Here is a 13,879-nt window from a genome sequence, read left to right as displayed (position 1 = left end):
ACCATGGTGTTGTTAAGTGGGGAGCAAGAAAAGTGGTGCACCGGGACCAATGCACCAATTTCTCATAAATATGCCCCATACTGTCTCCAGTACAGTGAAATATATGCAACTAGGGGGTCTGTGACAGCCCATGCTTTTCAATGGATGGATCTTAAGATCCCACCTACAGACATCTTGTGTCTGTTGTCAAAGATCTATTGTATTAAAGCAGTGTTTCCCAACCTTTTGACTTCTGTGGACCCCCACTTTATCATTACTGGAAACCAGGGATCCCCACTGAATTTGTATTGGAATCCGGGGACCCCCCACTGAGTCATTACTGAAAGCTGGGGACCTAATCTGTTAATAACATTTAGTTTTCTGAGCAGTCGCGGACCCCCTGAGGAGGCTTCGCGGACCCCCAGGAGTCCCCGGACCACAGAATGGGAACCACTGCAGTAAAGTATATATTTATATTGGGCTTTGGGTCAGTCCCTTCCTTTTGATTAGACATATTTCTTGTCTGTCTCATTTCCATGCTTATTATTCAATGACGTTCCTCCCTGCTTTTTGTTTGCTCTTCCTCTTTACCATGTTTTGATAGGATGACTTGTGTCCTTCCACTGCTTACATTCAAGGAACTACTTTTTACTTTTACTGTTCCATTCGAGTACATATGTTTTCTTTCTCTTCCCCCATCCCCTGTTTGCTGTGTGCCCAGTCACATCCTAAACACCCTGCACTGTCCCCTCACCAGCTGACCCGTTGCTTCCTCCACCCAGTCCTGTCTGCAAATATCTCATTCATGCCATTGCTCCCATGCCTCCCTCTGCCTCCTGCCAGCAGCGTTGCTCCTCCTGCCACTGGGACATCCACTGCTCCACCACTCGTCCTGTGCTTTTTAAAAACTGTATAGGAGGGTCCAGCAGCTGCTGCCAGACCTCTCCTGTGACTTTTACACACCATTTGTGCACTTTTTTTATTTACCTCTTCAAGATCATCCATCATCTTAGAAAGGTAAATAAAAAATGGCTGCGATTTCATGACATGCATGTGAACGTGATGACGCAAGGGTGTGTATCAGTCATCTTGAGGTAGTTGCTGTCTTTCCATAATGCATGTGCGCATCCATGATCCATCATTGTTCTTTTCTGTACTTTTCAAATGTGCTGAGGCATTGCCAATAACTATTTTTAGGTCTTGCCTACACAGTGCATGTGCTGTGCAGTAAGACGTATTGCTTACAGTTCAGTGGGTTTACAACCCACTCACAGCATACTATTAGTTGTTTTTGTTGTCACTCATTTGCAGTCTTTCAATCGCTTAGCTCGCATCGGCTTCTCTTCTTTTCTTAGCTGCTCCCTGAAGCATGGACCAAGTACACGTGTTCGTCTCTGTTCTTCCTTGTATTTTTACAAAGCTCTTACTTTTTATTGTATAAGCCTTTCAGGTCTGTTCCTGGACAAGCAATGGGCTTTCCTACTTTTTAAAACAGGAATACGGCTTCTTATTTATGTTGCTTATGCTCTATCTGCCATCTCAATTGAGGCTTTTGTTACTTACACCCACAACTGTTCTGCTGTACGCCATTCCACTCTGGTTTATGCCACTCCACACTACTCCATTCCACACAATGCCACTGAACAGCAGTCTACACCACTCCACTGTATGCCACTCCACCTCATGCCATACCACTATGCCACACTACATGACTCTATGCAACTCTACTCTACTCCACACAATACCTCTCAATGCCTCTCTACTCTATGCCACTCCACTCTATGCCTTTCTGCATCACTCTATGCCACTCCATTCTACACTATGCCACTCTACTCTATGCCAACTGACACTATGCCACTGTACACCACTCTACTCCACCCAGTGCTACTCCAGCCTATTCTATGCCACTCCACTCTACACCACCCCAATCTATGCCACTTCACTGTACCCTACACCACTGTACTCTATGCCACTCTACTCTATACCGCTCTATGCCAATCCACATCACTCCTTCTGCTGCTCTCATTTATACACTCTACACCACGTTATGCCATTTTACTCTACTCCATTCTATACCAAGTTAAGCCACTCTATTCTATGCTACTCCTCTCCTCACAGTGCCACGGTGCAGTATTGTGCACCACTCAACTCTGTGCCACTCTATGTCACTCCATTCCACTCTATGCAACTCTATGCCACTCCACTTTACTGTAGTGCACTCTACTGTATGCCACTCTACTCAATGCCACTCCACTCTACCTCATTCTATTCCACTCTCCTCTGCGCCACGCTCCTAACTTTTAGCCACGCTGAACACCAGCCATGCCCACTAGCAGCAGCAACACTGCTCTAGACAGGACTAAAAGACATTGGCAAAGCCAATAGCTCTCATATAAGTGAGGCTTATTGGCCTTGCCAAAGCTAGTTTTTTAATCAGCCTGTAGGCCAAAAGGTGACCAATTACCTTCCCATTTCTTAAGGACTGTCCAGGCGTCCCAACACTTACCGGTTTTTGAGAGAGGACAGGATGACCGTGCACATTAATCACATAGTTGGGAAGGCTCCTGTTTCATCCAGCCCTCGTATCACACAAGAGATGCAACTTAACACCTACAGAGTCACCTGCTGTGCTCCTCCTCACCTCATATTCAAGCAGCACAGCAGGATTTGATGAGAGTTGAAGGATGTCTGCCAAGCCCCAAGCCAGGGCCAGGCTCATCAACAGTCAGGCACAGAAGCTTTGTCACAGGAATGGGTGGGCGTGTGCCGGGTGAGAGTTTCTTTAACTTTTTTTGTGTGTGTGTGTGTGTATATATTATATATATATAATACACACACACACACACACACACTCACACACTCACACACACACACATCTCGCTGAATGACTTGTCAACATTTAGACCTACTTCTATGTTTGTGTCTGTCACGGTTTTTGGTTGAGAAAATCTGGTGACTCCATATTGCAGTGATCATGGTCCGTGAGGGGTGCGATAAGGGTAGTGTGTGCATGAAACCTGGCAATAAATAGGGGAGTGTGTTTGTGTGTGTGCGTGTGCAGTGCATGCAGAATAATAAGGGGAATATATGGGCATAGGAGGAAGATACTCCTTGTCTTCAGGCAACTTCTCATCGCTTCATCTCTGTCCCCGATACTTACCTGTACCTCTCCCAATGCAGAGCTCCCTTGACGTGTTGCTCGGTTGGCGCTATATATAACAAACGGATATACTGCCTTCAGTGAGGAGAATGTGATTAACAGTGCAGAATTAGAAGAGTAGCATGTGACACCGAAGATGGAGTGGGGTACGCGACAGGGAGGAAGAGATGGTGTGCATGTGGCATGTGCATTACATAGTGGGAAATGTGTGCATGTGACTGCGTGAGTTTTGTGCATGTCGTTTTGAGAAGGAGGAATGTGTATGCGACTGAGAGGAGAGGTGTACACAAGTGACAGTGAAGTCTGTGTGTGTGACTGATGGGAGTTCTGTGCAAGTGAAAGTGGGAGAAGTGGTGTGTGCATGTGAGGGAGGTGTGTGCTTGCCACAATGACGCAGAGTGTGTGCAAGAGAAAGTATGGTGTGTGTATGTGACAGTGAAAGGAGAGGGATGTGTAATGTTGTGGGCCCTAGGCCTTCATGCAGAGGCAAGGTCAACACAGAGACATAGCTGGGGTACAAATAACTGGTACAGGAAATGTGCACCCGGCCCCTTTTTTTTGGCAGGTGCCACGTCACCCGTCATTCCTGTGTTGGACTGATGTAGGTTTTGTGTGATAGCCAGCCCTCTGGGAGTTGCTGGTAGAGACACTAGTATGTATCCAGCAGGACACTACAGGGTGTGCATATGGAAGCGAGGACTGTGCACGCAAGTGTGGAAGAAGGTATGTGCATATGTCAGTGAGAGGTGTGTGCACATGAGCGTGAGGTGTGTGCGTGTCACAATGCCGCTGTGGTGTATGATTGTGGTGATAAGCGGAAAGAGGTGGACAAGTGGCAGGGAGAGAAGTTTGTTCACGCATCAGAGAGGAAGAAGGTATAATGTGACAGGGAAAGGCCTGTTTGTGTAAAAATATAATAAAGTCTCTTGAAAATTTAAAAAGGTGTATTTCTTTGACCTGCGGAAACTTTTCTCCGTGGTACATCAGATTTTATTCTATACCTTGAAAGGCATTTATTAGTAATTATAGGCCATATTTACAGGGCCCTAGCGTCTCATTGCGGCACATTAGCGTCATTTTTTTTTACTTTAATGTGGCTCAACGAGGCAGAAATCGATGTGCCATATTTACAAAGTGTTGCAGTGCATGCATTGCGCCACTTTGCGACCCCTTGCGACACATTATGCATGCGTCAGGCATAATGTATGTAAGGGGGGCATTCTGGCATTAGGAAACCTGGAAAATGGCACAATGAAATCTAAAACATTTCATTGTGCCATTTTTGGCGTAGTTTTTAACACCTGGTCAAAGCAGGCGTTGAAAGGACGCACCCATTGAAATCAATGGGCCTCCTTGCACTTTGCTCAGCAAAATGTTGACACTATTTACCCTAACATGTACCATGGTGCGCTGTATTGTAAATATGGCACATCCATGGTGTCGTTAGGTGGGGGCTGGGGGGGAGGGGGCGGCGGCACAGGAAATTTGGTGAATCAGGGCCATAGCTTTTATACCTTAACTTAGAAACATTCATTCCCCGACTTCCTCCAAAAAGAGAAAGCCACTAGTTAAGTGAATTAAGAAGCAAGTCAGTTGCGTACCTCATATCTGGCTATATTCTCATTATACTTTGAGCAATCTTGTAGTCCATTAAATCATATGGAAGTTGTTTTTGTAGAGAGCACATCCTGAACTCACTTATGTGAAACTCACTTATGTGATAATGAAGAAAACAGAAGCTCAGTTAAATAAATATTTGCTTAGGATTAGACATTTTGGTTGTGTGTGGAAGCCGGGATTGAGCCCATTTTTTCTGGTTTACATTGTGCAGTTTTGCCACGAGATCAGGGTCTCTTTCGCTCTCAGCAAGGTGTGTGAGATCACGCCTAACACTTTTTGTGACTCTGGTTGGTTCTTCACATATTGTGAGACATGACAAGTTGTAAATAGAGTTCACTGGCATTGTGTAGTTCCCTATGAGTGAGCTCACCAAAAACGTTGTGATCTGTCTCCTTTCGTTTCCCTGGACCATCTGCAACATAAAGGAATTCAGGTCCATTTATGTGCATAGATATGCGTTGGACGTGCAATTATTTTGGTTCAGGTGAGCATGCCATGATACCAGATCCGGTGGACCTGCCTTGGACAACTCAGGAGTCTGGATCTGGTGGATGTAATCTGAATCTGGTGCAAATAGCATGATTCTGCATCCGAGAGGGATTTTGATGGTATGTCATCATTCTATAGCAGGAGAGCGTGTTGGGACACTTGGGGATACGCTATGATTGTGACATGGGGGAGGGAGGCAGCCCAGCGCCTGATCCTGGGGACAGACAATAGTTCCAAAAGTAGAGGGCGATGCTGTGACCCAGGAACTGAGGAGGACATAACATCATTTTGATGCTGGTGTAGACGTGCCATGGTGATGAAACTAGAGGACGTATATCTGCAGCTGAAGGGCGGTGGTGAGGGCATGCTGTGAAAGAGGATGAGTGAAGCGCCTTCTTTTTAAAGAATAAGGTGCATACTTACAAGAAAGTGGCTCGTTGGTCCTGATGCGCTGTTTTTCTTGCATCCCCCCTGCCCCACCTAACAACACCATGGTTGCGCCGTATCTACAATCCTCCTTAATGCCGCCTTAGAATCGAAAACAATTATGCTAGGGAACACAAGGTAGCGGTAGGGGATTTTAAATATGCTTGTAAGTTTCTGGGCTTAAAAAGGTGCTCATTAGCCCATGTCCGGCACTGAATACTAAGGCTGCATAGTCTTTCTTCCACCTCATTCCACTTAAAGCCACCCTTGGACACTCTCTGCTTCTTTACGTCTCTTGCAGGTACCATTTCATCCCTGCTTCCTCCGTTTCCACTGTTTTACCTTCTATCTCTTCCTCCTTCTTTCCCCCTTTAGTGTTTCTCGGCCTCTTGCTCTAGATCAGTGGTTCCCAACCTGTTGTCCGGAGACCACTGGGGGTCCATGAAGCTTTCTCCGGGGGGTCCGCGAGTGCTTTGAAAATTAAATATTATTAACAGATTAGGTCCCCAGCTTTCAGTAATAACTCACTGGGGGGTCCCTGGATTCCAATAATAATTCAGTGGGGATCCCCGGGTTCCAGCAATGATAAAGTGGGGGTCTACAGATGCCAAAAGGTTGGGAACCATTGCTCTAGGTCACATGCTGTTGGTGATAAATTTGTCCTGGTCCCCAAAAATGTCTGGTGAGCCCCACCTGCAACTACCAGTTCACTGTAAGCACTGGATTAGTGATTGGGAGGGAGTTTGTATTACATGATAGTGATTTAACATTCTTACACCAATGGTAGGAATTCTTGTTATATTGTTGGTTACGTGGTAGCGATTCATTATTTTATTAAGAAAAAATATAAACGCTAATTATAAAAAAAGGATACGTTTTAACCAAAAATATCAATCTGGTGAAATGGTTAAAGGGCTAACTCTCTAGTTTTGTTTGCTAGAACAATTTGAGTTGGATTTAGTGTGACTTTCTTGTGAGTCTTCGTTTATGTGAGATTTCGAATTAATGTCTCTACTTTCGAACAGGGTCTGACACATCGTGTAGTTTAACTTCACATTATAACACTTCCGGTGACGTCACGGGTTAAAATGTTATGAGAGGCCTCTTCTGCACTCCATGATTTTGGAGAATCAACTTCACTGGATGGCAAACCCTGTGTAAACATCTGGGACTAGGAACCAGGAAATTAAATGAACTGCACATTTTAAGTACAGCAAGATGAATGTGGTGTATTTTATGAAGATGACAGTTTGTGCATTTGTACCCAAGTGGTGCAGGCGTGAACATACCCGAGAACGGTTTACATGTACAAGTGGGTCGTGTGAGACATAATCATAGACGCCAACGCAGTTCTATATTTTCCAACTTGACATTTTTATTAAAACAACGCCAACAACGAACTCCGCTAGTCTGCCAGTTCACAGTACATCAGCCACACCGTGGCAACATGTCCAAAAATCCCTGTATAAACACACACGCATTCTATGCTACTAAATCCAGCTGTTGTGTGCACATAAAAGCAAGGCCTAAGTTGCAAGTTCCAAAGATGGCTTTTTTGGGTGAGGGCGTCACATTACAAATATTGCGGACAGCCATCTCTTCCGAACCTCCATTTTATACTCCTGGTCCCAAACAGTCTCTTCTAGGCACCTCGAAATGCCAAGTGAAGTCTTTGATTTTCTTTAGGAGCAAGGGCTACTGGAGAACATTTTACAAGTCTACTCACTAATGGACAGCCGCGTGCTGTCTAGTGAACCTAAGATGCTGCTGCCATCTCATCAGTTGTGACATAACTTCCCTATAGAAATGTGCATGCCCCACCACAGGAGCAGCCAACTGTGTTTTCAGCTTCTGATCAGCGTACCACTTTTTCTGGAAGAGCTTGGCACTGCTCAAAATGGCCGCCGCATGAGCGATTGACCTTAAACAAGATGGCCACCTGCTAGACAACGACTGGAAAGTCTTGTTCCTCACGCGCCTTCTGGGCTACAGTTAGAGAGACGTTTCTGTTTCTCTACAGGGAAGGGAGGACAAAAAGCATGTTTATGGTTGCCACACATATGTTTTGGAGGTGTCGATTTGCAGGTCTGCTGGCACGGTGGGGGGAGGTTGCTCCAGGGTGCTGTCCTTCTCCTTTTCGTTCTCATTCTCCCAGAGATTGATGAGTGGGGGGTACAACTCATTGAGTGGTATGGATGATGCCCGCTGCATATACTTCTTCAGTGAGTGATGGCAGCTCTTCTGCTTGAGCCGACGGCCAGTGTACAAGACGAGAAGAACCATGCTAAGGATAGCAAAGAGGGATCCCAACACAGCAGCCAAGGCCACATTGCCTGGCTGCCCAACCATCTCCACAGCGAAAGACGCATCCTTGGTTGTTACGTTCAGGCATGACCGCTGGGACTGGTGAGAGAGTGAGTCTACAGTTAGGCAAATCTCATATCTGGTCGCTGGCTGAAGGTGGGTGAGGTTGTACTCCTTGATATCCAGGGGTACCTTAGCTGTGTAGCTGATGTGCGGGTTGTGGATACGCATAGTTGCTGACGACCACTCAGGTATGACAATGGGGGCAGTGGCCTCTGGGATGGGGAAGACCTTCCATTCCACCACCACAAAATGTGACTGCACCTTCTTCGCCACCACGAGCAGAGCCACGCTTTTTGACCCTTGGGTGCCGTTGATGTGGAGGGTAGTTGTTCTTGTGTCCGACCCATCTGTATTCCACGCCACACAGGTATAAAGCCCTGAATCATCAGCATTCACACTATGGATTTCCAGGGTTCCTCCAGCCCGGACTTTAAATTTTTCTGAGTTTACCTCCGGGGATAGCTTCAGCCCTGTTGGACTCATCCAGTAGTATTCAGGTTCAGGATCACATGTGGCTCTGCAGTCTAGTGAGACCATATTACTGCTGGACACGTTGATATAGGAAGGCAGGGTGTGGGTGGAGATTATGGGCAAGCAGCCGCTCAGCATCCCTTGCTCAAGGATCTCCTTAAATTGGTGGCCATCCAGCTGGGTTGGTGAAGCACACAACGTGGACTGGGGCTCAATTAGTCGCATACTTTGGTTGTTGAGGATTCTCCAGTTGGCAGAGCAGTCGCATCGAAGCGGGTTCCCATATAGACTGATTTCGTTGAGGGCGGGCAGGGACTGGAAGATGCCCCTCTGCACAAGGCGCAGGTCATTGTTGCTGAGGAGCAGAGTCCTGAGAGAGGGAGCATCACGGAAGGCAGACCGGTCGATGAAGGAGAGCCTGGGATTGTTACAGAGCTCCAACTTGGCCAACTCTGGAAGAAGCCGGAAGGCATGGCGCTCTATGCTAACTAGTTCTTCCATGTTGTTGAGGCTTAACTCTTCCAGGTGGGGCATATCCCAGAAGTCACCTCCGGAAATTTTCTGGATCGGATTCTTGTTAAGATCCAGGAATTTTAAAAGAGGGAGGCTCTTCAGTGCCTCCTTGGGAACCTTTGAGAGACGATTGTCAAAGAAGGAGAGGCTTTCAAGATAGTCAAGTCCGACAAAGGCATCTTCCGGGATTTCTTTCAGTTCCATTCCTGCAAGGACAAGGCTATGCAGCTTCCCCAATGGCTGGAAATTCATGCTTTGTAGTTCCATAATTGGGTTTTCCCCGATCATTAGTATTTCCAGGTTGGGCAGAGACTGGAACCAGCGGCTGTCAATGGCCTGCAGTTTGTTGGCATTGAGGTGGAGCCTCAAGAGATTGGTTAAGCCGGAGAAGGCCATGGGACCGATATTGCTGATTTGGTTGTGGTTGATGTAAAGTTCCTCCAGGCTTCCGAGGTCCTTTAGGCTGTAGTCAGGCAACTCACTGACCTGGTTTTCCTCCAGGTAGAGGGTGATCAGCCGGGAGAGGTTTGACAGGCTTACGTCCCCTATGCTGGTGAAGTGGTTTTGGGACAGGTCCAACTCCGTCAGGTTGGATAGGCTCTGCAGCTCAGCAGATACCTGAGAGATTTTATTGCTCTGCAGCAGGAGTACCTGAGTGTCCATGGAAAGGTTCATAGGAATGCTGGTGAGGAGGAGATCGTTGCAATCCACAGTTTTGGCTTCATGGTAAATAGACTGGGGCGTGAACCATGGTCTTGTCTCGCATACGCACTGAGGGGGGCAGTAGCCAAAGACCCTTGAGAAGCCGGGGAGGGAGACCACCAGGATAGACAGCTGCATGAAGGACATGGCTACTTTTGTATGAGGAACACGTGCAACTAGTATCACAGGTCTTGTCTTCCGCCTGGACGGTGGGAAGTTTTCTTGATGTGAGATGGGGCGCTCGTAGGAGGTAAGATGTCACTTATTGCAAGTTTTCAGATGGTGGTGGTCTGTCAAGGAGGAAAGGCGAGGCTTCCTGTGACGGTTCAAAGGCAGGCAGACATGTCTAAATAAAAAGGAAAACAATGTGTCAGATAAATGGACTGCTTTTTTGGTACATTTCCATAAACATCTTACAAGCTCAACTTTAATATTAACAAATCACACAGTGCACACTTCAATCCAATATTGTGGGTAAATATGTAATAGTATTGTCACTCAATGTTAGTTATTTTATCGACTTCACAGCTATGGAAAGCTGAACTAATTATCATTATTTTTGAACGTGCAATTTACCAGATATAAACAAATATTAGAAGTAAGTTTTTAGTTGACTGATCCCCAGATTTACTTAGTTTCCCCACCATGCAAAACATCATTCACATTTTCTGTGCTGCATTTCATGAATGGGAAAAACAGCGCAGAGCCATTGCTACAAAAATTTAGATCATCATGTGCTGGTGTACATTCATGCTGCCTTGCACAATACACAACCTCACACCATGGCGCAGCGGCAAATGTGTGCTGTCCAGCATAGAGTTTGTTCAGGAGGCATACACTTTCAGTACACATTCCTATGGATAGACACCTGCAAAAGGGTCAGGCACATGGGATGTGTGGTGTGTTCTGCAGCACACATGCAATGCTGTTCATGGGGGGAATCAACACATTTCCCATTGTTTGTGCCGACAAGTAACACAAAGAAAAGGGAGGGCAGCAACACAAGAGATAGCAGAAGGAGTACGGGGTGGGCCAAGCAACACGAGGGGTGGGTGGGTGTCGGAGTGGGGACATGCACTACTCAAGAGCGCCTGTCCAAAAGTTAAAAAAAATAAAAATAAACACCTGCAGAAGATGAGAATATACGTTCAATGGGCCAAAATGTTACCAGGATTTTCATAGAATTTAAAATACCTTTGATGATGGACTGTAGGCAGGGGTGGGGGAGGTGGTGTGGGTGAGGGGAGGGATTTTTTGGAGCAGAAACAACATAATTCTGGTGTCAGTGACTTGGCAGCAACTTCATAGTATACCTTACTACTAAACTTCAGTTGTGTCTGGAGAGGGCGGCTGTGGTTAGAAGACCATGGGTCCTCTTTCTGGGCCCAATGTTATGATTCTCTTATGCTGGATGCAGTTTACTAAAGGTGCTCTGGACTCTGCAGTCCACTTCCACTCTTTGGAAGGCAGGGTCGCCACTGGCCTCCCACTCAGTGCTCTAAGTGAAGGACCAAAAACTGGTCCTCAAGTTAACAGAAAGATAGAGAAGCCTCAGTGCTCTAATCTGGCCAGGTGGCCTGTTTATTAGACGTCTTCAAACCCGTGTACTCGTTACAAAACCAGAAAATTACCAGAACTCTACCCACAAGCTCTTGCTTACATCACCCATGGACCCTGAATCTCATGATATGGGAAGAGGCTGTCAGTGACAACAATTTACACATTGGTGTAAACAAATCTACAAATGCAAACATTAGACGCCAATCGCCTTGACATGGCAGAATTACTTTAATATAGGGTGCACTGTGCGCTAAATGACTGTAACCACAGGGGGGGTCCCCTGATATGTGGTTCTGCATGTGCAGGGAATCTGTGCATCCCCGTAAGGTGCAAGTGAGTCTGTACAAAGGGAATCACCTGACACAAGTGAATTTGTAAAGCAGGGAACCCCTTGGTGTGAGTTTGTATCTGTAGTAATTCTCCAGGAGTAAGTGAGTTTGCAACCAGATAAAATCTCTTGGTTCATGTGAGTATGTAATCAGAGGGAACCGCTTCCTGCACGTTATTCTGTAACTGCAAGGAACCTCTTGTGCAAATTAGTGTGTAGCTCCCGTGAGAATGCTGGTGAAAGTGAGAATGCAACTACAGGGATTCTCCTGGTGGAAATAGGTCTGTAAATCCAGTTAATGCCATTGGTCTGCAACAACATGCACTCCCCGTAGTGTAAATAAGTCTGCAACTTCAGAAATGTCCTAGTGTGAGACTCTTATCTGTAGGGGGTCTCTTTGTGTAAATATGCCTGTAATTTCAGTTAATGCCCTGGTGTGAGAATCCCTTTCTGTAAATAGGTCTGAAACCTCAGTTAATGCCTTGGTGAGAGTCTGTAACTGTAGGAACCTCCTTCTGTAAATAAGTCTGAAACCTCAGTTAATGCCCCGGTGTGAGACTGTATCTGTAAGGGGGGCTGCATGTCTGTAATTTCAGTTAATGCCCTGGTGTGAGAATCCCTTTCTGTAAATAGGTCTGAAACCTCAGTTAATGCCCTGGTGCGGGTCTGTAACTGTAGGAATCCGTGCCGTGTGCAATTACTGTTTGTGAGCCTGACCTGCAGTGAAACAGCTGGTGCAAGTGAACCTCACCCTGTATTAAATGCCCTTGTGATAGCGGGCCTGTAACAGCATGCATATAACTGCAGGACACCTGATGATGTGAGCATGTGCCTGCAGAGAAGCATTGCTGAGTGAATCTGCAACCAGAATAAACCTTTAGGTAGAAGTCAGAGTTCAGTTGCACGGAATCCCCTAGGTCACGTGAGTCTGTCACTACAGAGAACCCCTCGTGCAAATGTGTCTGCAAATGCAGCCAATCACCTGGAAAAGGTGAGTCTGTCACTGGGGAACGCCAAGGTGTGAGTCTGCCACTCAAGCAATTACCCTGGAGGAAGTCAGTGGATCATGGCAGGGAACCCCCCCATTGTGTCTGTAAGTGAAGGCAACAGTGGTTGCAAGTAATTCTGCAACTCCAAGGAATTCCCTGCTGAGGCTGACTTGGTGTCTGTGTTGATGTACTGGTGTTAGTGACTCTAGCTGCAGGTTCTTTCCTGGTGTGAGTCTGAACCAACTGAGATCCCTGGTGTGAGTGAGCGAGTGTCTGCAAGGACGCTGGCCTGTAACTGCAGGCAAGTGTATCTGTAATTGCATGAAAGAGAATCTGAATTGCAGGAAAGTGAGTCTGTCAGTGCAAGAAATCCACTGATGAAGTGAGTCAGTGTCGACTGGGGATGTACTTGTGTGACAAATTTTGTTGTTGGATAAGTGGGGTGTGAGCCCTTCTCAAGTAACAGTCACAATCTTTGTTAGGGTGAACCACAAAAAGTCACTAAATGATCCTGTGCTTAACCCTGTGGTACTTGGCACACAAGCGGTCAGGCAATGTGTAAAGTATGTATGCAGCACTTAAACAGTAATGAAGTGAAAACACAAGATAAATCCCACACTAATTTAGAAACATAGAGTAAATGTTAATAATTTATTTGACACCAAACAAAACAAAAATCCAAACAGTAGAGACAGAGATATGAATTTTTAAAGTTGAAAGTGAAAAAAACGCCTAACAGATCAAAGTGCCAACTGCGGACATCTAGTTGTGCAAGACCAGTGCAAAGTTGAAAGTTTTAGCCTACTGCGATGGGTACACAAAGTGGATTGGGCCTGGTCTCCGCTCGACTTCAATCTTAAAAGAAAATCTTTCAAAAATGTCTGAGCATATAAAGTTCAGCGGGGCAAGACAGCCTGCAGTATCCAAGGCTGAGGCAGGGGAGCCGCTGGACGAAGTCTCAGTGAAGATTTCTAAGTTTGTTCGTAGGCCAAGATTGATCAAATATTCAGTGAACACAGCAAGACACTTTGCTGCGCTGTGTGAAGGATGAGGGCAAGGATGCACCATATTTAACATTATATGGCACATTCCAGTCCTCTCCAAGCACTGGCACACAACTTGCTGCCTTGCGACAACGCAGGCACCCGTACGCAGTTGTGCAGTAGTGCCTGTGTTGTAGGCAGGATTGTTTTTGTGCAAGAAGGCTCAGCTTCCTGCACAAAAACAATCCACTGATGTGTTTTCCTCCTTCTATGTGTGCTGCAGAATGCAGCA

At 46.2% G+C, this 13,879-nt stretch overlaps 1 protein-coding gene across 1 annotated transcript in view; it reads right to left on the bottom strand.

Annotated features, from left to right (window-relative positions):
* Positions 1-7,024: 7,024 nt before the first annotated feature.
* The window catches only part of LOC138261037 (leucine-rich repeat neuronal protein 1-like), an 85,523-nt gene continuing 78,668 nt past the window's right edge, over positions 7,025-13,879 (bottom strand). Inside the window, exon 2 of the mRNA XM_069209655.1 lies at positions 7,025-10,073. Within this exon, the coding sequence (XP_069065756.1) occupies positions 7,718-9,874 (2,157 nt within the window). The 5' untranslated portion in view covers positions 9,875-10,073 and the 3' untranslated portion in view covers positions 7,025-7,717. The remainder of the gene's footprint in view (positions 10,074-13,879) is intronic.

Source organism: Pleurodeles waltl, chromosome 10 (genome assembly GCF_031143425.1).
Source record: "Pleurodeles waltl isolate 20211129_DDA chromosome 10, aPleWal1.hap1.20221129, whole genome shotgun sequence".
Lineage (NCBI taxonomy): Eukaryota > Metazoa > Chordata > Amphibia > Caudata > Salamandridae > Pleurodeles > Pleurodeles waltl.
This window is presented reverse-complemented; position numbering and strand designations above follow the sequence as displayed.